The sequence below is a fragment of the Leptosomus discolor genome, chromosome 3, assembly GCF_034619465.1.
Source record: "Leptosomus discolor isolate bLepDis1 chromosome 3, bLepDis1.hap2, whole genome shotgun sequence".
Taxonomy (NCBI): domain Eukaryota; kingdom Metazoa; phylum Chordata; class Aves; order Leptosomiformes; family Leptosomidae; genus Leptosomus; species Leptosomus discolor.
The window spans coordinates 14,211,623-14,237,978 of record NC_141393.1 but is presented as its reverse complement, the minus strand read 5'-3'; the positions used below and the strand labels follow the sequence as shown (position 1 = coordinate 14,237,978).

Genomic DNA, 26,356 nt, shown 5'->3' with positions numbered 1-26,356 from the left:
TGTGGCGTTGTGCGTGCCGAACTCGACCCTCTTTGGCGGAACGCTTTCGGGTAAATCAGTCGTGTGAAAATGGAAGAAAACCGACACTCTGTAAACTTCCCCATTAGCTCAGGACGTGGTAAATCGAATCGTTAATACGTTCACGGTCTAGTTACGGTGTGTTTCCAGTGAAGTACGTGGTGGTTTCTTTCCCGTATTTTTCTTTAGTTAGGGCAGCAGAAGAGACTTTGGGGTGCTGGTACTTTAAAAACAGAAGCTGAATGAGAAGTCGTGAGATGTTAGAGATGCTTTGCTTTTATGAGAATAGTAACGTTTATGGGTGATACGTGTGATGGGATGGATTTATGCTGACCAGGTGTAACGGGACAGTTTCTTTCCAGTATCTCATAGGAAACTTTTTTAACCTAGTGTGTGCAAGGCACTGTCTTGCACTTACCTCTGAATCTCAGCTTAAATATTTTTGTGTTAAAACAAAGGGAAGTAGATTTGAAAATCTAACCCAATCCACTTGCCTATGTTCATTTGTAGCTTTCAGCCAGAGGTCAGCTTCTTACTGTATTTGTTCTTTGAACCTGATGCATTTTGGCTGGGGCTGTTCTAAGCGCTGCGGTGCAAACAGTAACCACTTGTTGCAATTACTGAAGTGCAGTCCTTCAGAGTTACTATTTATTTGATAAAATGTTTCAATTTTCTGCTAAAAACTTCAATTTACTATTTTTTTAATTGAATTGTTAGTTAAGTTTTCCTGAAACAATACTTTTTTCCTTGACACTGTTTAAGTTAAATGCTGTTTTAATAAATTAAGCTGTATTACTAGAAAAACATTTTTTCGCTTGCTCTTAGTTGCTGCCACTTAATAGCTGTCATAAGCTTCAGATAAATACAAAATGTCCTCTAGGGGGAGATCTTGGTGCTTTTATGTGCTAAAATGTTGGTCACCTTGTTCCAGTTAATCGTCTTGATCACTTACAATGGAAAGGGTCTGTGATGATGAATGTGTATGTCTTAACAGGAACCTGTCTGCTGGATCTGTGCTTGGAAATGTCATTACAGAATACTGACCATAGCCTGTAATATAACACTGTGTAGATTAAATGAAACATGCTTGTTTCAATTCAAATAGACTTAATACTGAAGTTAAATGAGTAACCTTTACAAGTTCGAGAGCGGTACTCCTGCAGTAGTATTTGTAGGCCCTACATTTGTGGCACCAATTCTGCAAATGCTTATGCAGATACTGGCTTTCATACAGCATCCTCATTTTAATCAAGATGCTTTTGAGGGCAATTTCTTTGCTGACCTAAACCAAAAATTTCAGTGGCTGATCTGAAAGTGTTGTGGGTTAAATCACATAGCATAGTGAGTACTAACAGCTGGATGAGGAAACAAAGCAGAAATAAAGTGTCCCATTTAGTCAATCTTAACAATTGAAGGGTAGTAGTACTTTTTGACTACAAACAGCAGAGGCTGAAAGATTATTTTTGCAGACACATCAATTGTTTGAATGTAATTAAGCCTATACTCCACATGCTCCATCCAAATTATTGGAAGAAGCTTGGTGGGATTGTTAATGGCGGGGAGTTATTCAGCATGTTACATATGCAGTCTCAGCATGAGATTTCTTTCTCACAGACACTTTGAAAAAAATTATTTCACAGTAAACAAGGCATCTATGCTCTTATTTTTCTGTAAGTAAATGCAAATAGTGAATGCAGTGTAGCTTCTGGCATAAGTCTGTTCTGTAAAACAAAAGGCTGTGTGGAACTTGGTCTGTGGATGTAGTTGGAAAATTTCCTCATACTGCAAGGCTGCTGAATGGGTCAAAAATGTATTTACTCCTTTAGTGGCCAGTTGAATCCCTTCTACTTCTTTCAAGTCATCTGTACTGTTAAGAAATAGCTATTATTAGACTGACTCCAAAATAGTTGTAGTATTTGTATTCTTATCAATATACATACCAAACGAGTGCATAATTAATTACCCTATTGTGTGTGTGGAAGTGTTACTGTAAGTAAGGTTAAAGTGATTTACAGTACTTATGTTGCAGGTTTGTTTTCCTTTTCATACTCACTTTCATTGTTTTGTGGTATGCAAATGCATCTCTGCAATGCATTAAAGATGTATGCAAAGTGCTTGGAGGCAAATGGTGTTGCATAATTGAATGTGCAGATGTGTTATAATAGAGGAATGAATTCCATTAATAAACAAAAATAAAAGTTATGGGTTTTTTTTGTTAAGAAAAGCATATTGATATCCTTAAGTTACTCAGATTGTAGATTCTGTAGTAAATTGAGCTCTGAATAATCAATTCTTTATTGTAGATCATAATTTTGGAGAATTCCAGCACGGAGATTTCTGGAGTGTGCTGTCTGTAGCCATAATGAGTTCGTCACTGGTTGCTTATGATGATTCAGACTCTGAGACAGAAACTGAAAAGACTGAAGTCCCCTGTACTTCTAGCGGACGAACAAGCCATCCAAGTTCTCCTGTGGATCGTGTTCAGTACTTTGCACCTGGTAGTTTGGGTACAAAATCTACATATGAAATGCAGACTACTGAGAACACTGACAGTTCTGGCACAAGCACTGTTTGTGAAGAGCCCTCTGAGCATTATGCACAGAATAATAACACTGATTTGACACCTCCTTATTGTAGGAGAGCATACTCTGGCCATACTGCATTATGTATGTCCTACAAAAACTATGAACAGACTTCAAGCTCTTCAACAAGCTCTGGAAATGGCGTTTCACAGAAGAGAACATATAAAGACAGTACTACTGCCATAAAAGGAATTAGACCATATATCCCTAAAAGGTTGCGTCAAGAAAATTCCAGTATGCCTGAAAAAAAAGAATCTGATCAGAGAGAGAGCTCAGATTGTGAAGTTAAGCTAGGCATATCAGCAGAGCAAACTTCGAGAAAGATCTCTGAATTAATTAAGCCATATTTGGGATCCAAATATAAATTAACGGAAGTCCCCAAAAGCTTAATATTTTACCTGTTTAAGCACAGCGGCCCTGTTAATGAAATCCAGTGGTGTCCTGTACGAGAACAAGGTCACATGCTTCTCTCGGCTTCTATGGACAAAACAGTCAAGGTAATGTAAAACAAGATGCTTTGCAGACCAATCATCAAACTTAAAAATACTGTGTTAAATAACAGTCTTCTGGGAATAACATCCTTGCTTGTGTGTGTTTAAAAGTTCCAATGTATTCAGAATTCGAGGAGATGCTTTCAAGTACAAGACCCTATTATGAACTTGCAGCCTAATCCTTCACTATACTGACAGTCAGTTCCATTATTTTGGAATGTGGGTTGTTTTTTTATTAGACACGTCAGTGTTTTAGATCTGAATTTAAGAAATTAGTTTTCTACTAGGTCATTTCTCGTCAGCTGTATTAATGGTAGGTTTTTGTTATTTTCTACTTTGACATCACGATGGCCACAAGCACTGTGGTCTGGGTACAGCTTCTGCCTTAAGTCATTAAACACCTGACTGCCAACACTGGAATAATATTGTGAGGAACTTTACCTTTCTGTGACTACGGCTGGAGGAGGTACATCAGGTCAGATGGATTTTTCATCTGAGCTAGTGTGGCAGGTCTTGCATCCCGGAAAGATCCTGTCGTCATCTAGGGAGTCTTCCCACTTTAAGTTTATTTCAAGGGTTAATTGCTCAATACTTAAAGTGTACTTTCATTCTAGCTTTAGCGAATCTGGCTGCTTCTCCTTGTTAATTTAGTCAGTCCAAGGAGTCTTACTTTTATTTTTAACAATGGGTAATAGAAATATGTTATGTGTATGCTTTCCCGGATATATGGCTACTGCCAACTCTGGGTTTGAATAATAATCTTCCAAGGTGGGTTTACACAGGAACGTAGTTTTGATAAGAGCTCGCAAAGTGTTCTCTTTGGTGGAAGGCATGCTTTATTGTGTCTAACATGTATTTAACATAGCAGGTCCAGTTATTTTAAAACTTAGTTCTAAAATTTAGGGCTTTAAGTAAATCCTACTAAGAGGCAAGAAGAACGCCCTTTGCATATATTTCTAAAGCCAAAGGAGAGTAGGGAACTTTAAAACTGAATTTGAATTCTGATTTCATGTAGGAAAAAATATTCTTAAATTCTTTTAGAATTTTTTTCTATTTTTAATTTGTAGTGGAGAATTAAGTTTAGTTTAGTTTGGCTTTTTATGATTTTTTTTTTTTTTTTAATTTTAGAATTTTTGCTTTCTTTCCTTTCCTCTTTCCCTGGTTTTGCCATGGGGCCCTGTGAATTATGTGCTGACTTTGCATCTTCGTAGCAGTGATGTTCTTGAACCTTGGACAGTTTTTGCTTTTTTTTTCTCCTCATGTCTATTAAAGCACTGCTGCTCATAGAAGAAAAAATGCCAGATCTATAGTATGAATAAAATTTACTCCTCTCAGTTGCTTATCTTTTTTTATTCTCTTAAGTTGTAACTTCACTGGGTCTGTAGTCAGCATAACCTATCACACCATCAAAGTCTGAACACTTTGAACTGTGGTGATTTCTCCTTCGTCTTCTTTTCCAAGTTTTTTTCACATCTTTGTCTTAAAGATTAAATGAAAGAAAAAAGTACCTTTGTTTTTCTTTGCAAGTGTTCTTTAATATATTGAATAAGTTAAATCTTGGCTGCTACTTGAAGAACAGACTTAGAAGGAAAAGACTAAGATATGCAGAAAGTGCTGATGGATGTTTTTGGTAAGCAGCAGTTCAAATTTGAATTGTACAGAACTATCTGCACCTCTGCCTTCAATATGTCCGAATCTGACTTTTTGTCTTAAACTGTCACACCATACGCTTAATGTTTATTTACTATCACAGAGCCTCATTTTAAGGATGAGTGAAATTATGGGTGTGTTATATTTGGTAAACCAATCTAAAATCAAAGTTATTTCAATGCAAAATTATAAAAAAATGGAACTGTCTCTTTTGTCTTCTAAGGAGAAAGATAGATTACTTTATTTCTCTAAAGTAGCGTTACGTGCCAGGTTGGAAGCAGCCTTTAACAGTAAATCTGGTTTTTGAAGAAATCCGATTGCTTGAGGGGCCCCAAACCGCAAGAATTCAATATAACCAGAGGATGTTGGCCGCGCTTCAGGGCCTGCCAGTCAAAAAGGTTAATCAACTAATAATAATAATTCCAGCAAAGCGCCTGGAAAGGCCCGGCCGCGTTCGGAGGGTGGCCCGCACAGCCGTGCCCGTGGGCGCTGGGCGCCGCTCCCCGTCGTTTGGGCCGGGCGCGGGCGGGAGCGGCCTCCCGGCTCGCGCCGGGCACAGGCGCCGCTGGGCCAGCAGAGGGCGCCGCTGGATCAGGTATTGACTCGCCGTGACGAAACGCATTTGGCTTCCGGGGGCCACGAGCCGTAAATCCCGAACGGCCGTGGCGGTTTCTCCCCTGGGGGCGAGTTGTCTGACCGCCGCTGCCTGACGGTCTCCGTTTTCTGGTGTAAGCGTAAACCAACGGACTGAAAATGCAGAAGCGCTGTCGTTTCCCCGACGCTGCACCTTCCCGCAGCCGCCCGTTGTTGTCCTTTGCTGCCAAACCCGCCCGCTTGGAGTTGCTGGTTGAGATCCCGGCGGTGGAAGCACGTCCGCTTTCCCTCCGGTGGGGATACGCGGCCCCCCGGGGTGCTGGCACTGTGTGCTTTCAGCCACTGGTCCGGGTAAAAGGGAAAGCACAGTGAGAAGCCCAAAATCCCTGGATGATCAGGGAGAGCTGACAGCCCAGAGCCTCAAAACTCCATACTTGCAGTTAGTCATGTCAGTAACTGAATATTTTTACGTGTAAATATCTTGGGTTCAGTCCTTACATTCAGCCTGTGCATTAAGACATTTGTCTTTTGAGGAGTCCAATGTTAGTGGAGGTTTCTCAGAACTGAGAGTTCTGTCGAAGCAGATCTGACTGACTGGTAGCTTAAGTTGTGCTTAAACCAGAAGATCTGTAGTCATATGCAATTTTTGTAGTAATTAGCCAAACAGTTTTGCATCTTTTATCTCTTCTTATGTGCTTAAATATTTTTCTCTTAAATTTTTCATCACAAATAAGAATTTCCCTTTCTGGGAAAGGATTTTTTTTTTTTTTTCTTTTTCTTTTGTTCTGGCATGGAGAAAGAAGAAATCCTTAATTTGATTATCTTAATTTAGTGTTCTTAATTTCTTTATTCCCATCTAAATTACCATGACTAAATCATACATATCACACAGGGATATCTCTAAAATGTATATATAGAACTGATTATGTGGTTTCTTACTTTTTAAGTTTGTGTATGTAACCTGTTTAAATCAGGGGAAAAGAACAGCCTTCCATTCACGTTCTCCCAGGTTAACCAACGTGCACTTTACCATCTTCTTTTGAATCAGTGTAAGTCATACTAAAATATTTGCAATAAATGAGTTGATGTTTTCAGTTTGTGTTGTCTGAAGATCAGACTAGTGTCAGGGAAGATCGTCTGAAGCAGTTGTATAATAAATATATTGTATATTTAGGAAGGAATGCACTGTTTCAGAGGATTCCACATTTTTTTCATTAAAAATATTTGCTCTTAATTTTTTGTTTATGGCTGCATTTAAGTAAAAACAAACAGTTATCAAGTGGTACAGTTGGAAAAAATCAGTTGTCAGGTCAGGGATGTAATTCTGTAGAGTAACCCTTCTACCAGCAGATGGGGCACCTCAGCATCTTAGAAAGGGTTGTTCCTTTAAAGACTGGGAAACTTTAATGTTTGCCTCCATGTTGTGTGTTGAAAGACCGAAATAAAAAGTTTATGCATGTGTTTCAAAGTGCATAAGAAAGCTTCAGAAGACACCCGAAAGTAAGATAGAACCTCATATGGGAGGTGATACATATTGTGGATTAATTACCCACAGTTCTTCCAGTCTGGAGCATTAATAGAAGAATATTTCATTATAAATTTTAAATTTCTGAGGAAAAGAAAAAGAGCTTAGATTTAAGCTTTGGCAAGTGTTTTACCCTCTATTTTCTTAGGATTCTGAGCTTCCTGTTTGGAAGGGGAAGCTGATAGTACTTCCAGCCTAGGTAGCTGGAAAAAGAGTCAGGAAACCTGATTCAAGTTAGGGGAAGTACCATTGGGATCTCTTACTGTGGCTGTGCTCTTCTTCACTATTACATTCAAACTGTATTATCAGTGGTTTATGTTTCTAGTTTAAGTGTGTATTTTAAGGATTGTGAAACATGATTGTCTGAATTGATTTAATCTGTTTTCTTTGGATAACACTTCTCTACCTTCTGTTTGAATAGCTGCTGTAAATGAAATTTAGGCTACTACTGCCATTTTTGGTTTTGCCTACTTGAGAGAGTGTTTGTGATTTTAATTCTCATCTAGCATTTTTTGCCTAAATTTGGAGACTCAGCACGGTTATTAAAGGTGCCTGGTTTCCATAGTGTGGATATTCAGCACTTTCAGAACATCAGACCTTGTTTACATATTTTTGGTTTAGAACCCCAAATATAGAACCCAAAATGACAGGTTACCATTGAATATGGCTCTAGCAAGGTAGATAAAAAGTTGTCTTTTGAAAGACATGTTTACCAATTGCAGAAACCACTATACTGCATTCACATTGCTAGTGTCTTTTATTTGGAAGACCTTGTAATTGCATAAAACCAGAGAGATGTAAACATTTTCATTAGTTACTTATGCTGGATTTAGCTTTTTAACAGTTGTTCAAACGTCAAGCCTCCCACACCATTGTTCGGTATTTCCTATTTTGTCTTAAAATTAACTCAAGGTAACAACTTTATATAATCATCTGTAGACTTTTAATTGTGTTTCTGGTTTTCTATTTAGAGCATCACAGCAGGTATTCTATTTGTTGCAAAGTATTTCTACATTTTCAGCACTTTCATCCTCCATTGATGAACAGGATCAAGGAAAGAAAGTACTGTGATTCTTCTGTATGCAAAATGTATATTAATAGCACTTTGATGGAATAACTTGTAACATGTTGCTGGGAGTTTTTCTTATGCATTTTGTTCCCTGCTTGCCTAGTTGAACTGTATCTCTGTTTAGTCGCAGCTGAATCTATACAAGGAAAGTAAAAGTTTTTGAAATTTGTTTAATGTCAGCCTGCTGAACACAGGTGTTGCCTAATTCCTGTGACTCAGAACACAAGAACAGCCCTACTGGTTCAGACCAAGGCTCTGTCTAGCCCACTAGTAGTCAGTCTCTAGTTAGGGTCCATTAAGTAGTTGCCTAGAGAAGAACAAGTCAAAGGTTTATGGTGCCTTTTCTGGTCTCTGCTTGTTTTTGAGTTGGGGAATTTCTGAGCTCCAAAGTAGTTAATCTTTGTAACTCACTACTTTAAGAGATGTCTTCCAGATACTTCTCTATTCTTATGAGATTCTTGTGTGATCATTAGATCTAGAGCGGTATATTACTCATTCTGGTCAAATTTAATGTACGAATTTTGCATCCTGGAGTATATCCAGTGCTACAAGAAATACAATTTTTATTCATATTTTCAAAAGCTTTTTTTTTGTTTGGTTATGTGTGTGTTAGGAGAAAGGTAGCATACTAGTATATTCCAGGAATTTGTTATTCTTGATCCTGTTGTATTGGACTGAAAGCGATGGAACACAATTGCCTCTGTTCATCGGTAAAACGTGTGTAGCACTGATGGTAGCAAGATGGATTTCCTAGCTACTGCCGTTACCCTGCCTCAGAGTAACAAACTCTAACGTTTCTGTTTTCAACCATTCTGTACACAATTCAGTCGCAATAAGCACCGTTTCTTGTTGTTCTGTCACACGCATGTCTGTTTATGAAGGAATGAATTTAAGCTGCCAGCATATTTCTTGTAAACTCATGCGTAGCTGTCAGATTGCTGTAACCCAGCCACTGCTAGGCTAGGTTCAAACTGTTCACTAAGCAGTATTAGTACCCAAGTATGGCAATTCTTAGCTTAATTTAAAAAATCTAGTTGTGGAGATGCTCCTTTAACTATAGCTGATGCATAAGATAAGAATTTGGGGAGTCATTCTGTTTAATACATATATTCCACTTTGATTGAAACGTTTTAAAAAAGATTTCTGATGTTGGTACACTTTTAATACTGTATTTTAAAAATAACAGGAAGTTCTCCCTGTTATCCTGGAAGTGGGAAGGAGGTGCTCATATTTTGGAGATTGTGTGCTGCTTACGTAGATGTGTGAAAAAAACATTGTCATTTTCTTGTTGAAGAGGCTACTAAATAGGCTATTCTGAAATACTGAAGTTGACTTTTTTATGATGCCTTGTTCTGACCTTCTTCCCTTTTCTGTTTAGAATTATGTGTATTTTTTTGAGGGCTTTAAGCTTGCTGATTATTAAGATGGAAGTACACTTACTATTTGATAGATATATACCAGTTTCCTGAGTGCTGAAAGCGCTTCTTTGTATACCTTAATCTTTTTCTAACAAAATTATTTCATACACTTCAATGAGAAGTATTCTCCATAATGCTTTTTTTTTTTGTAAGAAAAGGAACGTCATGCAGGAAGGAGTGTGCTTGACCATCGATCAAAGCTTCTGACTGTGCTTGTGCCTAGGTGGTAATAGCTAGCTAGGTCAGGCTGTAATAGCTAGCTCTCATACAATTGCTCTGCAAAGCCATTAACACAAGTCAGTGAAGAACAGTTCATGAAGATGGTGGATTTTGGTCTCTTCTTCCCAAAGGTATGTGTGGGTAAGGGTTGTTCCACATTTGGTATGTTAATACCTAGATACGTTTAGAGATCACTGTTACATAGAGATGTATTTTTAAAATTATTTTCTTGTTTCCAGCAATGCTGTTGTCAAGGAAACAGAAATCCTTGTAGTGCCTTTGTTCATTTTCTCAGAATCCACATCTGGAGACGACTTGTATAATTTTTACTATGTTCTTAGTGGTTGACACTCTTGTGACTCAAAGGATTTTTTTCAAGGAGTACGTTTCTTTGAGTAGAAATAGCATCATCCTGATCTCTGTGCTGTTTGATAGGCCATTGTTTTCTTTCCTCCTTCATCACCAAGAACTAAATCAGTGCTGCTTTGGATTAGAATTTATCTTAACACTTGTGTAAAAAATGACATTTAAAGAAATGGGGGGGCAAAAATGCAGTGAACCTCTCAGCTTCTGGGTTAGGTTTTTGGTTTTTCTTTACACTTGGAAGTGTCTCCTGAATTAGGATCTCCTTAAACAATACCAGAGTAGCACCCCAAGCAGTCTTGCAAAGCATTTTTGACTACTTTATGGCCATGTTAGAGGATCTGGCTATGGGGGAGAAGAGCAGGAGAAAATGGATATTCATGTCACAGCCAATATGCCTGTATCTTCCCCCAAAATTGGGAATTATTTAAAGAAAAATTCAGAAAATAAAGATCTTCCAAGAGCAGTACAGTTAATGGAGCCTGGCTGTATCTTGAGGCTGGCTGTAGTTCCTTTTTAGTTTCTCTTTCCTTTGGACTTCTGCAGTGTCTTCCCCTTTTATTCAGCTGCTTAGCTTGATTAAGTTGTGAATCTCAGGAAAGATCCTGAGACCTCTGTGAAATTTGGTTGACATTGACCAATAGGTGCAAAGTGGCCACAAGTGAGATGCATGGGGGACATGGCTGTTGTGACAGTGTTACTTCACAAACCTTTCTTTCTGCAGAAATCCAAAAGGATGGAGAGTGACTTTTGGTTATCTTTAACAATGATGTGGAAGACAGGATTCTGTTTCCTCATGTTACCTGAAAGAGTTTTGGTTACTTGTCATTACTTACAGAAATATCAAGAATATTAAGTGCTTATCTGACTTTTTTTCTTAGAAATTGATCTGTTGTGAATGGCTGAGTTCCTTCTACTGAGAAAACTCTCCCAGGTGTTTACTAAGTGTCTCTGAAGTAGCCTGTAGCAGAGAAAAAAGCAACCTTGTCCTCCCTCCGGCATAGCTAGGCTGCTAGGGAAGAGAAAGTCAGGGCTAGAGATGTTAATGAAGTAGTGTTTTTAATGAAGCTTAACTGGTAATGTCATAAATTAAGACCTCCAATTACGCATAGGATCTCTGTGGGCAGATGCTGTGGAGTTGAGTATCATTATGTCAACTGAGATAGGAGAGATGTATGATGGTATTATCCCCCATCCTGGATGCTTCAGTAAGATTGCTGGTGAAAAAGATTTTGGTGCTTGAAAAAATGGAGCTAGATTTAAGTTCTGAAGTTACTGTGATACATTATGGGAGTATCTCAATTTAATTAACAGTTGAGAAATTCTGAATATTTTTGCTGTTTAAAAATACAAATAACACCAGTCTAACTTCACTTCTTTTCCAGAAGTCTAGCTTTATAGATGCATCTCACATATTGCTATATATTTAAAAAAAAAAAAAAAATCTGCTAACAAAGCTACAAGGCATCTTATGACTCCAATTCCTTACCTCTCTTGGTCTGTTGATGTTGTCAAGGAAACAATTTTTTGAGAAGCTTTGCTCTACTTTTTCAGGTTCTATAGAGAGATTACATGTGCAGGATTTATCCAGCATCAGGAATAGAAACAATTTGCCACAAGTTTCTATTCTTTTCAGTACGTTCATGCTTTTTTTAAGCAGGTTTTATTTTTAGCATTTATGAAATAGCTGCATCTTTAAGGTCATAATTTCAGTGAACGTACCAAAGATTGTTGACACTTGATTTTTAGATGAAGCCTTTAATGATATTTTGCTATATGTTTGTGCTGTAATGACAATTGTTATTTATAGATTCCTTTTAAATCAAAGGATAAAGAAACATTAAAAACCCCTCATTGTTCTTTAGAGAAGTTGCTTCAGTACTATGGAACTAATGACTTGTAGTCCTTTATCATACATACCATGTTTCATTGCAGTAATAGTCCCTTTTCAAAGAAAAAAGCATTTTGTAGTAGTCTGGGACTGCATTTGATTTGTGTTCTGGTATGTATGTGCTGGCTGACTGGCTGGTTAGGATACTATGACTGAGCTTTACCTTCATGTGCCTGTGGAGGCTATTTATTTACTTATTAATTTAAATAAAACTACTGATTTTCTTCTAAGACACACCTACAAATGTAGCTATAGAAACTTCTACTTTTCTCAAATATTTCAGTTGATTAACAGTTTAAAGATATTGGGCATGACAGATAGTGAAGACTGCATGTGCTTCTATGTTGTGCATGTGCCAGCTGTGTAGCACCTCACATCCTGAAGACAGATTTTCGAATTTGTCCTGTCCCTAGACTTCTTGTCCTTTTTCCAGGTTATAATATCCTCATTAAAAGGTTTTTTCTCATTCTGAACATTGGGATTAGTGCCTGGATCAGTTTATTGCTATATACTGAGGAAGGGACACAGCTGATTCTCTATGGGAAGGAGGGCAGTTAGGGATGCGGGTGGTTAGGGATGATGTAATCATACAAACATGGTGAAGCTTGGCAGATATGTTAAAGCTAGCACTATGTTAACAATGCAAAAGAAATTAAAATTAATTAGGTAGTTCAATCTTACTCTGCTTGCTAATATTGAAATACTACTAGTTATGAATGTCCTTGTTGCCAGCAAAACACATAGCTGCTTGACATAATTAATAGTTTATTTTCATAATTAATTGCCTAGTTCTGCCCATGTTTAAGATTGGATTATGTCATTGACATCAGTGGGTTTAGGATTGCGTCTATAGTTTCCATAGCCAAGGATTTTTCATCCCCCCCCTTTTTTTTTTCAGTTATTAACATTCTCAATACCTTTGAGAATAATAAACTATTTTTTTGTTGAAAGAATGAAGAGTTATAAAGAAAACATTACTTGCCTGAGCTCACTGATAAATGAATGCAAGATTCATTACAGCTCAGGTTTTCAGGAAGCTGTTCTAAGTCATTACCTCTATACTGCCCCTCACAGTTAGATATTACTTCAAATCAGTGTGGGCAATAAGGCTGCAATAACTACTTCTCAAAATAAGAAAGCCACGTGGTTAGTGTTTGGGACGGGACAGAATTTGCCTGTGAATTTGAATTACAGGGTTATCTCTTACAGATAGAAATTTGTCCTTAAGTATACAGTGTTTTAGAAGCTGGGGTGTACAGTTGCTAAGACTGTACTTAAGTTCTGAATAGAGCAGTGTTACTCTAGTAATGAATGTTCGAAATCTGGGATATGTTTTTGTGAACATAACTATCCGGTCCTTAGTTACCTGTAGGAATTGAGGACACTTAAGACAATTTGCCTCCGAAGTGCTCTAAGTCTGAAATTGAGGTGTTTAACACTTATGAGGGATCTCCACTTTTAATAGAACATAAATGTATGTGACTGGGGGAAGTCACTGATGCTAATGAATATGATACATAGAAGTGAAGGGAAAATCAGGTTATTTAATAAATGGCTGTAGTAATTAGCTAATTATCTCCTGGGAAGTTGTTGTATATTTGAAGTTGTTCTTCTTTGCCTGCTGGTAAGATATTGATTGCTTAAGTGTTTTCTGGGCACAAATACTAACTACTAGTAACCACTACTGTGATTGTGCTTTTAGGTCTTCTAAACACATTTATATCATTCCTAACACACTACTATGATACTCTAAAGTCAATGAGAAACTGCCAAATTTATGCCACGTTGTTCTTTTCCCATATAGGTTCAGCAGTATAAAATTTAAAGTTTTTAAAGTAATTCTTAATAGCTGCCTATCATTATTGATTTCTCTTCAGTTACTTGAGTATGTGCATCAAAGGGCTCTGCTTTAACCATGTCATCCCAAATATGCCTAATACTGTGTATGAAGTAGATAATTTATCTGAAGTAAATTTTTTTCTATTCTTCTCAGGCCAAAATTGTAGTATATGTAGTATACAACTGTGGTGGGGATTATCTTTGCCACAGTTGGCTTCACTTTCTACTAAAATAATTCCGATTTTTCATATTGTACAACAAACCATAGCTTAAATCACTAGCTGACTTCTAAGTATATTGTAGCTTCTTTCAATTTCTTCATCTTCCAGGAATTTACCATTTGAGGTACATCCCACAGGGTCAGCCATATTACAATGATTAGTCACAAAACACTTAAAGGTTAGCTGCAAAACAGATAGAAATTCTTCCCTTTATTTTGGTGCGTGTGGGAAGTTACTTCTCTTGCACTGTCTGCCCAGCATGAATGTACAATTGCTATTTTGTAGGTACAAAAAAACCTAGTCACGCTTATAACTTTTGGCTGGCTGAAAGTGTGATCTGTATTAACATCTTCCTTAGAGTCCATGGTTCATGGAGAATTTGTGATTTGCTTCAGGCTTGATTATCCCAAGAATCTTTCTACACAATAAAGAGCACACTACATTAAAAGATGGCAATCAATGACAAAAACACTTTGTTGTTGAGGATAGAGATGAGGAATGATTTAATGTATCCTTTACTGTATGTATATACTTAGTTACAAATTGCCTTTTTTGTGAGCTTTGCTTATAATGTAAAGTTTGCCTGTCTTTGGAGTGAAAAATACATTTTTTTTTTTTAATAGGTGATTCTCTTTCCTTTTTTTCTTCCCTTGGCAGCTTGCCTTATTATTCAGCATTTAGTAAGCATATCTCTTTTGCAAATAGAGGGAATTAGCTAAAAAGAGATTGATTTGGTACAGATGACTAAAATATCAGCTGAAGTCTCTGATTGTATGAATCTTACTGTTTGGTCTGTTCTGCCTCAAGTATTCTTGTAACTCTCGTTTGACATTTTGGCTGAGAATTTCTGATGTTTCATTTGGACTGCCTAATACATAGGGAATTAAATTCCAGGCTCCTGTATTATGAATCTCTGCAGTAATTCAGAGAATACTTAATTTGGATTTTAAAATGGTTCAAGAAAATATCATGCATAATCTGCATGTTGGGTTATGATGTATATGGTCCAATACCATCATGCTATTTCTGAAGAGCAGATTAATTCAATTGAAAGACAATTTTAAAATGTTTCTTTTTTCCTCTTAATTTGCTGTAAATTCAGTGATGAGCATCAGAAACATATCCATTTACTGCCCTGAAATGTCAAAAGGCATTGTCTTGTCCTGCTTCCGAAGAAATAGCAGAACAATACTAACAACATAGTTCTGCTTCTTATTTATTCCTTCTATTCCCTGCTTGTATTGTTCTAAAAAGCAGTACCCCTTGGAGAGTGCCCAGCTGCTCTGGGGGGATTAAAATCTGTGGTAGCTTTGAGGACATGGACCATAGCAGTTGGCCTTCAATTAGTGCCTTTTTGGCAACCTGACTTGCTTTAGGGTTAACCTTTTATGTTTGCTGAAGTTAGTGTAATGTGGCCTCCCACTGCTATTTTATTCTGCCGACCACTTTATATGTAGTTCTCATGAAACTTTCCAAAAGTGACTATTACTGAATTTTGACTGTAAGAAAGTGTTTCAACAGTATTTTTGGTTCTTACACAGAAAAAAAAAAAAAAAGAGGAACAAGAAAGATCTATATCAAGTTTAACTCCTCCACTGTATTTCTATTTTTGGATAAGCCTGAGTAGGTTGGATTTTTCTGAAACATGCTTTGAGCACTTGTTGGAGAACTACAGTTGTGATTTTATTGACTAGTTTGGTTGAAGATCACTTCTATCTGAACTTGTGTCTTTAGTAGGAGTGCAGCAACATGGCCTTAATTCTCACTGTTGTTCATCTCCAGAGACTTTATAAACACTTTTTTCTTGCTTTCTCAGTCCATTTACAGCTTAAGGAAACAAATGTTGGGGAAGACGAGTAACATGGTAGATCTCTTGAGGAAGTTCTTCCTCAACCTGGAACAGGGAATCTGAGATGTTTGCGCTGTTTGGGGTCAGATACTGTCCTTTCATTGATGAGAAAAGGACCAAGGCTTTCTTGGAGGATGACATCCTTCCGAGCCAAGTCCAGCTGGCTGCTGTTATGAGCAGGGTATAGACTTGGGGGTTAATGACCTGGAGCATGGAATGTCTTGTACCCTTCTTTGTTCTCTGGGCAGTTGGCATTGCCAGTGCTTGCGATGTACCTTTGAAGCAGAACACTAAATGTGCGCTTACGCAGCTAGGCAGCAGCAGGAACTGTCTTTTAGATGAGGTCAGGAGTTTCTTGCCACTATGCGCTTTCAGAACATTTGATTTTTCTTTTTTTAGAATGATTTCACCTTATTTTTCTCTCCAAACATAATTCTTGACGAAACTTTCATCAGGAGAGACTTTTCAGGTATAGAATAAAACTGCTAGTCAAACTAGAGATACAGACCTGTAGGACATCCTTATAGCATATAATTATTCACACTGTTATTTTGACTGATTAAAAATCCTATGTCAAATAATTGGAGAGCAATAGAGTAAACTTAACCTATTGTACTTTAGAATGGTGCCTAAATGTTCCTTCTCCATCTTGGAGCATGTTCATTAATTTCCTTTCTGGTGGAAAGAAGCTTTCTTTACTCTTTAAAAGAATAAAGGATAAAATACCAAGGCATGTTTCTTTTGACATCCTGTACTTGGGGTCAGGTTTTGCCTATTTTTCAGGGTTTATTTCTCCAGGAAGTCTTGATCAAGACCAAGATCAGTGTTGATGATCAAAGCCTCCTTCCTTCTCTGAAGACAGTAATCATTATAACATTTTTCTCCAACAGAATCATGTCAATGCATTTACTGATTTTTTACATTTTTACGTTATACATTGTATTTCATCCTGGTAATTTGGCTGAATTTTTAATTTTATATTGAATTTGACTTAGCTGTAAACAAGACGGATGAAAGAATGCAACCTAATGTGGATGTTATCCTTAGTATGCACAGTATTAGTACCCCTGGCTTGATGATGAATACTTTCAAATATCCTTCATGTCAGTCAGGTGATCCTGAGTTCGATTAAGGAAGCTCAGTCATTTTTGTTTTTGTTTCCATCTGATGCTGAGGAATTTATTTTTAACTGTCTTTTCTGAGAAAACAATCAGAATTAGTGTGAGGGTTTTTTGTTCAGCTTTTGCCTGAAGGAGAATGTCTTAACAAAAGCCATGTACTTGTGTTTGAACACATATCCCTATATTAGCAGGTAAGCAAAGGTATCCAGTTTTCCTGAGCAACAAAATACTTGATTACAGGTCTAATGATAGTTTAAGAGGTGTTTTCAGATGTGCTGAAATCAAGGACCTGAAGCAGATGAACTTAATTATCTTTGTGAATATTCACAATCACATTATGTGCTTTAAATGTCACATTTGGAAATAGTGCCTCATTGCTAGTTAATTAACAATAATTACTCAAGGTAGTGCTTAAGTTACAGAATTTCTTACCCACTGTGAAAAATGTACTTTGCTTCTAAAGGTTTAGCAGTATAAAAACCAGATTTTACTTAATTCATTGTTCAAGTGTTACTGTTGCTTAGGTTCTCTGTAGTTTTTACCTCTAGCATTGCTGCATGGAGAATCAGTTATTCCATTCCCTTTGCTCTGCTACATCTGGGCAGTTTTTTTTAACATCTGAATCATTATGTATATAATATTCTGTTTCTTTTTAAAGAAACAGGCAGGGTTTTTTTTTTTTTTTTAGCAGGGTAAGAAGCAGTAGCAGAGTAAGAAGCATAGCAAATTAGAGTGGCAGTCTAGATCCATCAGGAGGTGTTACAAAGGTGTGTTGACATCTTCAGCTAAAGAGATATGGCTTATGATAAAACCAGCAGGGTTTTTTCGGTCATAGCACCTATGCTCAGTAAGTTTTTCTCTCTGTAAGGATGGTTTTTCTTGGCAAAGAGCATTATACAACCCAAGATAGCTTACACTGCAACCAAAAAACACCTTCATAGATCCCAGAAAATCCTCCCTATGTTCCAGTTTCCAGCTTCCCTCTTCCATCTTTCTTCTCTGTCTTTCATATGGAAACTTAATTGTAATGTCAAAGGGTTCTTTTCAAGTTTTTTGTCCCTTAAAAATAAATCTTTCTTCAACAATGATAGATTGCTTATTCGCAGCAGCGCTCTTTACATGTGCTTGTGTGTATATATTAAAATATATATGTTTTTATATATTGAGATCTTTTATGTATGAAGAGCTTTAAATTAACAGAAAACCTCTATTATCAGTTACTTGTACTTACAAATTGGATATTCTCTTTGCCTGCACACTTCATTCACCTGTGGAATGAGGTGTCCATTGAAATCCTAGTAATAATGTATAACTTATATTTAATAATATTTTTTTCTGTAAAGTACGTTAAATGCTTTACAATAAAGTTTTTAATTTGTGACAGCACTTACAACATGCTAAACCGATGTTTGAATTCTCAGACATCAATTTAAAGCTAATTCAGAGCAAACAAGAAAAGCTACTAAATTTTAGAAACAGTAAAGAAGATTAATTAAAGTAATTATCTGTGCTTTGTGCAGGGGGAGTGGGGATAACTGCAGGTGCATGAAGGCATAACCAAGGAAGTGATGAATATTGTTTGGCTTGACAAAAGTATTTTAGTGATGACAATAATGATGAAATAATAACGTGAATGGGATTGTGGAAGGGTCTTCAATGTGTTATGTGAAAACAGTGTTGGAAGTGGTAAGCACTTCATTGAAGAAACTTCCCAATAATAATTTTTCAGTTGTAGAATGACTTGAAGAAAACAAGCTTTTCACAACTAACAGGTTTTGATTTTAAGTCTTTGGAGAACATAATAGACCCATTCTAACTGAATGGTAGTGCTCTGAATGTCAAAAAGCTCTCGCCCATATGTCTTCTATATCAAGTGGGTTGAAAAAAAGTAACACTTATTGCTTAATTTTTTTTTTTTTTCAGCCATTATACATAAAGGACTCTTCTTCGTAAGGACTGATGAGAAATCTGCTTTTGGGTAGATTTTGTTAAGCCAGGGCTTGGCTTATAAAAAACTTGATATACATCTTCTGACATTATGATTGTTTATTTTAGAAATTACTAATTTTTATGTGCTTAAATAGGAATCAAATACTCCTGAAAAATATGTTCAAAACCGGTCACTAATCTCGTTAAATTTTTGCTAATATGCAGAACCCTGTAATGCTACTAGAATTTTCAGGTAACCCAAACCCAAAATATTTACATTAACTTTTAATTTTTAAATTACTCATTCTGTGGTTCTGCAGTGACAGTGAAGGAAGTGCAATGAAATCCTTCTAGTAGTGAAGAAACACTTTCTCTAGGTGTGCTGTACTGCAGTGAGAAATGCTGAACCAAATTCTACCTGATGCATGGTTAGATTGCTTAAACATTTATGTTGTGGTAGTGCCAAGGAGTTGAGCCCTCTGGGACCTATGGTGGAAGTTACTCTGGGTTTATGTGCGTGTCTCAGTGCTGCACTGCATACATAGAGTGATCAAAGCAGCTTGGGCGCCAGAAGTTGCAGAGCAGGGCTGGTGCGATGCCCTCCTGAGCTAGGTAGGTGTTCCTCTGCGATGAGTTTAACCGTGGGATGTCTCGTGGTACCACTCACTGCACTGACGTGATGATTGAGCAGGTTTGCACTATGTGTATGTAAGCAGAGGCAGCCCTTATAGAATAGAATAATTATGCATTATTGCTTGCGAAAATCAAGTGTGTTCATCAGGCTTTAGAAGAGTGTGTGGGAGGGGCAGTGGTGTGTAATTTTACAAATATCTAAATATTATGTTTGCTTATATAGTTAAAAATAATTAAGTCCTATGTAAATGCCAGGCAATGTTTGTGAGTGTCAGTATTTTTGTATCTGCTCCTTGATAACTCTGCATTGTCATCGATTTATGGTTTCATGTCAATATCCAAACAAGAGAAAAATAGTTTTTTAACCTGGTTCTAGATTTTTAGCATGGAGTAGTATTGTTTTTTAGTTTCAAAGCTATCCTTTTATACCAGCTGTAAGATGAAAGTTAGAAATGCTGTCTCCTTAATGTTACAAACCCACAATAGTTATGCAAGATTTTTACTTAATTTCTAAACTATTACTATATAGTAGATGTTTTTTAACTTGTACAGTTCCAAGTATTTATAGAGGCTTTCACCCACATTTTTATAGCAGCACTTTTCACTTCAGCTATACTACTACTTTAAATAAAAAAAAATTAGTTACATCTGGCAAATAGCATTTGTAATAATCTCTCTAAGTCATGGCTTATTGTGTCTAAAGTTGCCGTGTGATTTTCATTTTTCTCACAGTGTGATAGCCAGGTGAAGTAAATACGCAATTTTTAGAGGTTTATCAGCTTTAAAAAAACCCAACATTTTTTATAAGATTAATGTTGAGGCTGTGTTTAATGTTGAATCTATTATTAAAGTAGACAGCCTCCTGATGTATTAATAAAGAAAAGGCTATATACCGAAGTCTTTTGGAGGATGTGAAAGAAAGAGCTGTCTGTTCTTTCAAATTTATTTTTCGAATCTTAACATTTGATGCAAACCATTCTGCTTTGTATTGTTGAAAAATAAAATCAAAAATCTGTTGTTCAGATGTCACTGTACTACATTATAGGAACGTAAGCGAACACAGAAAACCCTCTCTGCTGATTAGCTGTATATTAGGTTTGCAAATTACCTACCAATGCCCTTTGGGGTAAAGACCTTCATGAAATCACTGCCAATAACTTACTGTTGGGTTGACTTATGTAATAGGTTGTTCTTCAAGATTTCACAGGAGAGAGATTAGATGTTATAAACTACAAAGTACAGAAACTCCATAGGGCAATCTAAATGATGTTATAGGAACTGAGCTATATTACGAAGAAGAATATTAAACATATTTGCAATCTTCTGTTATTTATCATATGAATTCCAGGCCCCTTTCTGTCTAATGGATTGCATAGATATGCAAAGGAGAAATAACAAAAGCTAATCAGTTTTGTTTTATGTAAAGCTGTTAATATGTAGATACTTGAGTTCCCTCAAAAAAAAAAAAAAATCAGAGTTTTCTAATGATGCATGTTGTCATTGTGTAAATTGCTTGGAGAAGAGGAGCTGCTGTAATCACTTCACTTGAAAAGTGAATATACTTAAAAAGAAAATAGGATGACACAGCCAATGTTGTACATCTGTGCTAAAATTACTGTGAATTAGTCAAGTCTCTGTTAACCTGAGCCAGTTGGAGTAGTGCTGGAGGGGGCCTTACCAGCTGGGGGAACAAACCAAAGCTGCACCCCATTCTTAAGTGCAGACACACACGGATGTGAAGCAATAGCCCCAGCATGCTGGAGATAAACGTGGAAGTGAGATATTTGTCTGTAATATGGGGCAGGCTGGAAGGGAAGGTGAGACTTCTGTTGGTCACAGAAGGCTTCTCAGCATGTGTAGTGGCCCACCAGTGGGCCAAGGAATAGTTATGGTGTTGGCTGCACTGACTGAGTTGTGGTGTGTGTTTGGAGGGAAACTGCAAAAAATTTTTTTAAAATTGGCAAGTTATTTTACAACTGGCTTGTTTCCTAGATAACCACTGCAGAGCAGGATTGTCCCCACTACGTTTAGATGTCAGGAATATGCTGAGGGAATACCTTTTGTGTGCACTGCTGCACACGTTAAAGAAAACCTAGGCTCTGTGGAAGAGGGCCATCCCCATCTGTAGTGCAAACTGTTTTCTTCGAATCAGCAGATCTTATGGGAGGCACTGAATATCCTGGGAGCCAAATGCGAACTTCTGAGAAATCTTGAGGTCTTTGGGGCATCTGCCTCCTATGCTTCCAAATACTAGAGACATTCATTGTGAGTGGCCAGGAAATGCAAACATCCATAGTGTAATAATCACTCATATCTCACCAGGTTACTCATTCTGTTGCTCATCATTCTGATGCTCTTCAGCTTCCAGGATTTAACGGTATTTTTCACAGATTTCATTCTGGATAAAATCTGCCTTCAACTATGCAGTGGAGACCCACCTGAGCAGGAATTCCTGTGGCAGAGAGGTTTGGACCTTGTGCTGATCTCTCTAACAGGAATTGTCAGCGAGGGTTTATGGAAGGCAGCTTTGTGCTTGGAGTTGTTGTCTGGAGACTCTTTAATTTACATAGGAAGTACACACTTCCAATTCATACATAACAATTCAATATGTGTATGTTAGAAGGCATAATATTCGCCATATACATAGCAGCTTGTTCCAGGGGAAGCAGGAGACAAAACCTTTACCCAGAGACCTTTGTCACTTGGACCATAAACTTCCTGTATGTTTTCCCTATTACTTTGCCCAGTTCTTAGATATACGTAAAAATCATAATAGCTTGGTAGTGGTACAAACAGTTGTTATAAAGCAGCATGTTTCCCACAAGAAAAATAGAAAGACTCTCAGTCTGGGTGACCCTGGTATAACTTGAACAAGTAGAGGCTCCTATATTGTACATCCATCCTGCTAAATAACATCTTATGGAGAAAAATCTTGAAAAAACTCTAGCCAAAGTTTTATCTCTATAGTCTTCTGGCTGGTTGTATTCATCAGAGCAGTTTAACAATATCCAGTATAATTTTAAATAAGCTATCAAAATAAATGACCTTTTTTGGTGCTGTCTTGTCCTGGATAAATTGATTCTAGTACAAAGATATTGCTGCTACAACTAAAGTTTGGTCTTATCCTCTGTGTCTCTTAAATAATCAAACTGATCATTGTGTTTCTCAATCTGTATTCCACTCTGGGAAGTGAAAAAAATCTGCTCTTACTTCAAGACTTTTACTGCAGGAACTTAATCAAGCAGTGGGCTTGCAGCCATCTTTTCACCCCTGTTTCCGAAATCCTGCAGGATAAGGCTATTTCTGTGGAAACGAATCAAGCTGTTAAAGTTGCTCAGCTGCCGGAGGTGGCTCTGATATTTCTTTCTCCGAAGGTAAAGATCACTCCAGCTTGTTTCTAGTTGTGTAATGCAGCTTCAATAAAATGCTACAAGCTGTGGTGGGCAGTCTTGAATTAATTATTCATCTGGATATTAAAATATGTAGCCAAAATCAAGTATCTTCAAATCCATGGTAACATGGATCTTACACTTTAATATATGTTCCATTTTTTTGTAGTTCCCAGTGTGTCTAGATTACTATAGTTTTCAGAGGTTGCATCTTCCCTGCATTTTAGAGAGAAGACCAAGTGTTGTGTGTAATGTGACCAATTCACTTGCCTTCACTTGAGGTCTTGATACTGCAGAGTTTATGTTGAAACCAGCAGTGGAGGGAGCTATGTAGTACAGAGGATGCTGAACTGGTCTGAGGATCTCTGTCCAAGGGTACTTAATGCCAGCTATGCTGCTGTCCTGGAAGTGTCTTGCCAGCCTTTAAAGGGCTCTTAGACAACAGGGCTGCATTTAGAGTGGTCTGATATCAATGAAAAGCAAAGTATTTTCCTGAATCTTGGAACAGAGGAAAGAACACTGCTCTTACCTCTGTTGTATCTCCATTCTTTTGGAATGTCTCCTTTTTAAGAAAAAGGTGAACTGGAAAACTCTAGCTGTCTGCCAAAATAAAAATCGAAAGAAAGGGTCAGTGTATTTGGAGATCTTGATCTCATTACACGAAGGATTTATGCTGCAAATGGCTGCAATTTTCTAGTATCTTTTAAAATGATATGTGCCATATAAAACATTCTAGCAAACAACTGTGTGCTTTTGTAGAAGGAATCAATGTGTTTTGGAAGTTTATCTGTGTAATTCCCCTGAAGTTTTTAAATGAGCAGGCAAGATAAAATGGTTTCAGGAGAATTTTGTTAATAATGATGTTTTAGTTTCAAAGAAAGAAGCTAGAACTGTGAAGATTTCACTTGGCAATGTAGAAAAAATACATGAGAGTAATGAAAATAAGCATGTTATTTTTCTCTCAACTTTAATGCTGCAAAGAAATGTAATCAATAAAAAATGCTAGCAACTGCACAATGATTGTGTTTTGAACAGATTTATACCATAGGTTCTAAATAACATATGAATTAAAGCTCTAATGTGTTTTACCAGAAACTAAGCTGCTTTTTCACACCACTCTGTGTACCTGCCCATCTTGCTTATAGTTTAAATAGATGATAAAATTCAATAGCTCCCTGGTTGTCCAACATGTCTCCTCAATTTTTAGTTTATGTCCCCCCCCGGCATGGCAGTCATTCCTGTAGAGAAATTCAGATGATGTCTAAGGAATACTGAAGTGTATTAGTGCTTCTCCTCGTTGCCCACTTCCCTGGAAGTATTTTTGAACAGCAAGATTACCTTACTAAGCTTGTTTTAATATTCTTTTATTTTAGTGAGGGTGCAACCTGTGCTGCTAGTACTGTTCATTAAGAAAGATATGTAGGTCCTACCATATTGAATTTGTTGCAACTGATTTTGTCATGTCTTAAATGTGCCTTGCATTCCACTGTGATACCAAAAATAAGTGCATATTCAAAACTTGTAGCCCTCAGCCCTGTTTAAAAAACAAACTTCTCTGCCACGCAAACGATAAACGAGTGAACTTTGTGCCCCTAAAACTCAAAGCTTGGTGCTATATCTTAACTAGCTGTTCACTGGAAATGCTACAAAGCAATGAACTGAAGTCAGGTGGTCCATGATTGTGCTCTGAAACCCATTTAAAAAACCCCCCAAGCCAGCCCAAATCCCCTCAAACAAGGAATTGTTGATTGGTTTTATTTTCAAGCAAATGTGGGGGTTACTCCATCATTTAAAAATGCTCTGAAGTTTAATTTTAGAAACATGTTTTTAAAAAAGTACCTCAAATTTAAAAGCCTTTTTTTAAAAATAGTGATCAAAGATGTTAAAAATTAAAGCAGATATTGATCCTTAAAGTATTATAACACTTAAAAAGTAGAATGCTGCTTTATCTTGCCCTTTAATGTGGTATTTAGCATCAGGCATGTGCAACACATTATGGGATACTCTTTCATTTGTAGAATCTTGATCTGTCTGTGCTATTTTATAACACTGTTTTCACTACTCAAACTCATAATTGATTTTAAGTGCATAAGTGGTCCTAGTTATTCCAGATATTTTTTAAACAGTGTGTATAAATAGATGTTTAGTACTTTCAGTCTGAAACATGTATTTTGGGTTGGCTGGGATAAAATTCCTTCTCAATGGTATGGAATAATTTATTCCTCAAGGAAGATGCACTGGTTCCAAGTCTCACCCTTCTCCCACCTTCAGTCTGTAATTAGTAGTTGAAAAAATCGACTACTGTTGAAGATAATAAATTTTCATTTATTTTGGATGAGAGGTTCAAAGCTGAAGTCCCTTTATAAGCAAATGATAGGCCAAAGCTTGTGCAGTAGCGATCATACTTCAATAATGTAATGATACTCTAAAAATATCGTTTAATAGGTAGTAGTAATCTCTTAAGTCTGATATTACTGAATCCTTGGGAACACAGATTGCTTCAAAGGGATCCATAAAAAGTGATTAAGTGCGTTACTTGGACAGTTGGTTTAAAGTAGCTGCATAGTCTGTGTCTCTACTGGGGGTTTCTTTCAGTTCTGGAAACTGAAGCGGATTGGAACCCACTTTAGTATTGCCTTTTTGGAGATGTTGTTGGTTATCACCAGTTAATAGCATGTTCTCTAACTGTACCCTTTTAAAACTGTTTTTAATAACAAAATGTCTGTTGTTGCCCTGAACCCCTCTCCCAAGCAGTGCTTGTGTCAGATTCTGCCCTGCTCATTTGTAGGAAGACGTGCTTGGTCCGTGTTCAGCAGCAAGTCACTGGTGTTGTGATGTGGCTGTGCTGGCGCGTGGAGTGAGGCTGCTACTCTGTAAGCATCGCATGTGCTGCAGTGTCACAACAGGCTGAGGCCCAGACAGTGTGCTCTGACACGTCTCCTGTCTTGGAAACTATTAATCAGTCACTTCACTGTGGCAGAACCATGTCAAAATAACTGCTAGATTAGCCTCCTAAGTGCATCTGAAACAACGCAAGCTTCCTGCAAGGATGACTTTTTCCAATTTTGAGGGAAATGATCTTTCTGGTATAAAGTGAAGCAAAGGTTAGAGATTCTCTAGACTGAAATGAGAAACTATCTTCAGTGCCTAAAGGTGAAGAATCACTATGTATTTAATGAATGTAGGAGTAATTTTGCAATATTTTTTCAGACTGAAATGCTTATCAGCTGGTCATAATTATGTTGTCTAATTGTTCTTAACTCTATACTTATGCAGTAGGAGTATGAAATGGCTAACTGCTTAATCAGAAATTAATAGTGGTGTTAATATTCTCTCAGCTAGGAGGGTAAGTTGTAGTAGATGCTATAACATTGAGAGATTAATATCCAAATTTTCTAACTCGATCTAGAGCTTCAAGATTATTAACCTCCCACCCTCAACTTCCATTGGCATTAATGACTCTTTTAAGTGTCAACACATCTGGAAATTGGGCCATTTGGATCTTAATTCTTACATAAGCAAGCAGAAAGTTAAAAAACTTCAAATTTGCAAATA

The 26,356-nt window shown here is 37.1% G+C and overlaps 1 protein-coding gene across 1 annotated transcript in view; it reads left to right on the top strand.

Annotated features, from left to right (window-relative positions):
• The window catches only part of WDR25 (WD repeat domain 25), a 70,083-nt gene that overhangs the window by 457 nt on the left and 43,270 nt on the right, over positions 1 to 26,356 (top strand). The window contains exon 2 of the mRNA XM_086462306.1: positions 2,322 to 3,097. Within this exon, the coding sequence (XP_086318432.1) occupies positions 2,381 to 3,097 (717 nt within the window). The 5' untranslated portion in view covers positions 2,322 to 2,380. The remainder of the gene's footprint in view (positions 1 to 2,321; positions 3,098 to 26,356) is intronic.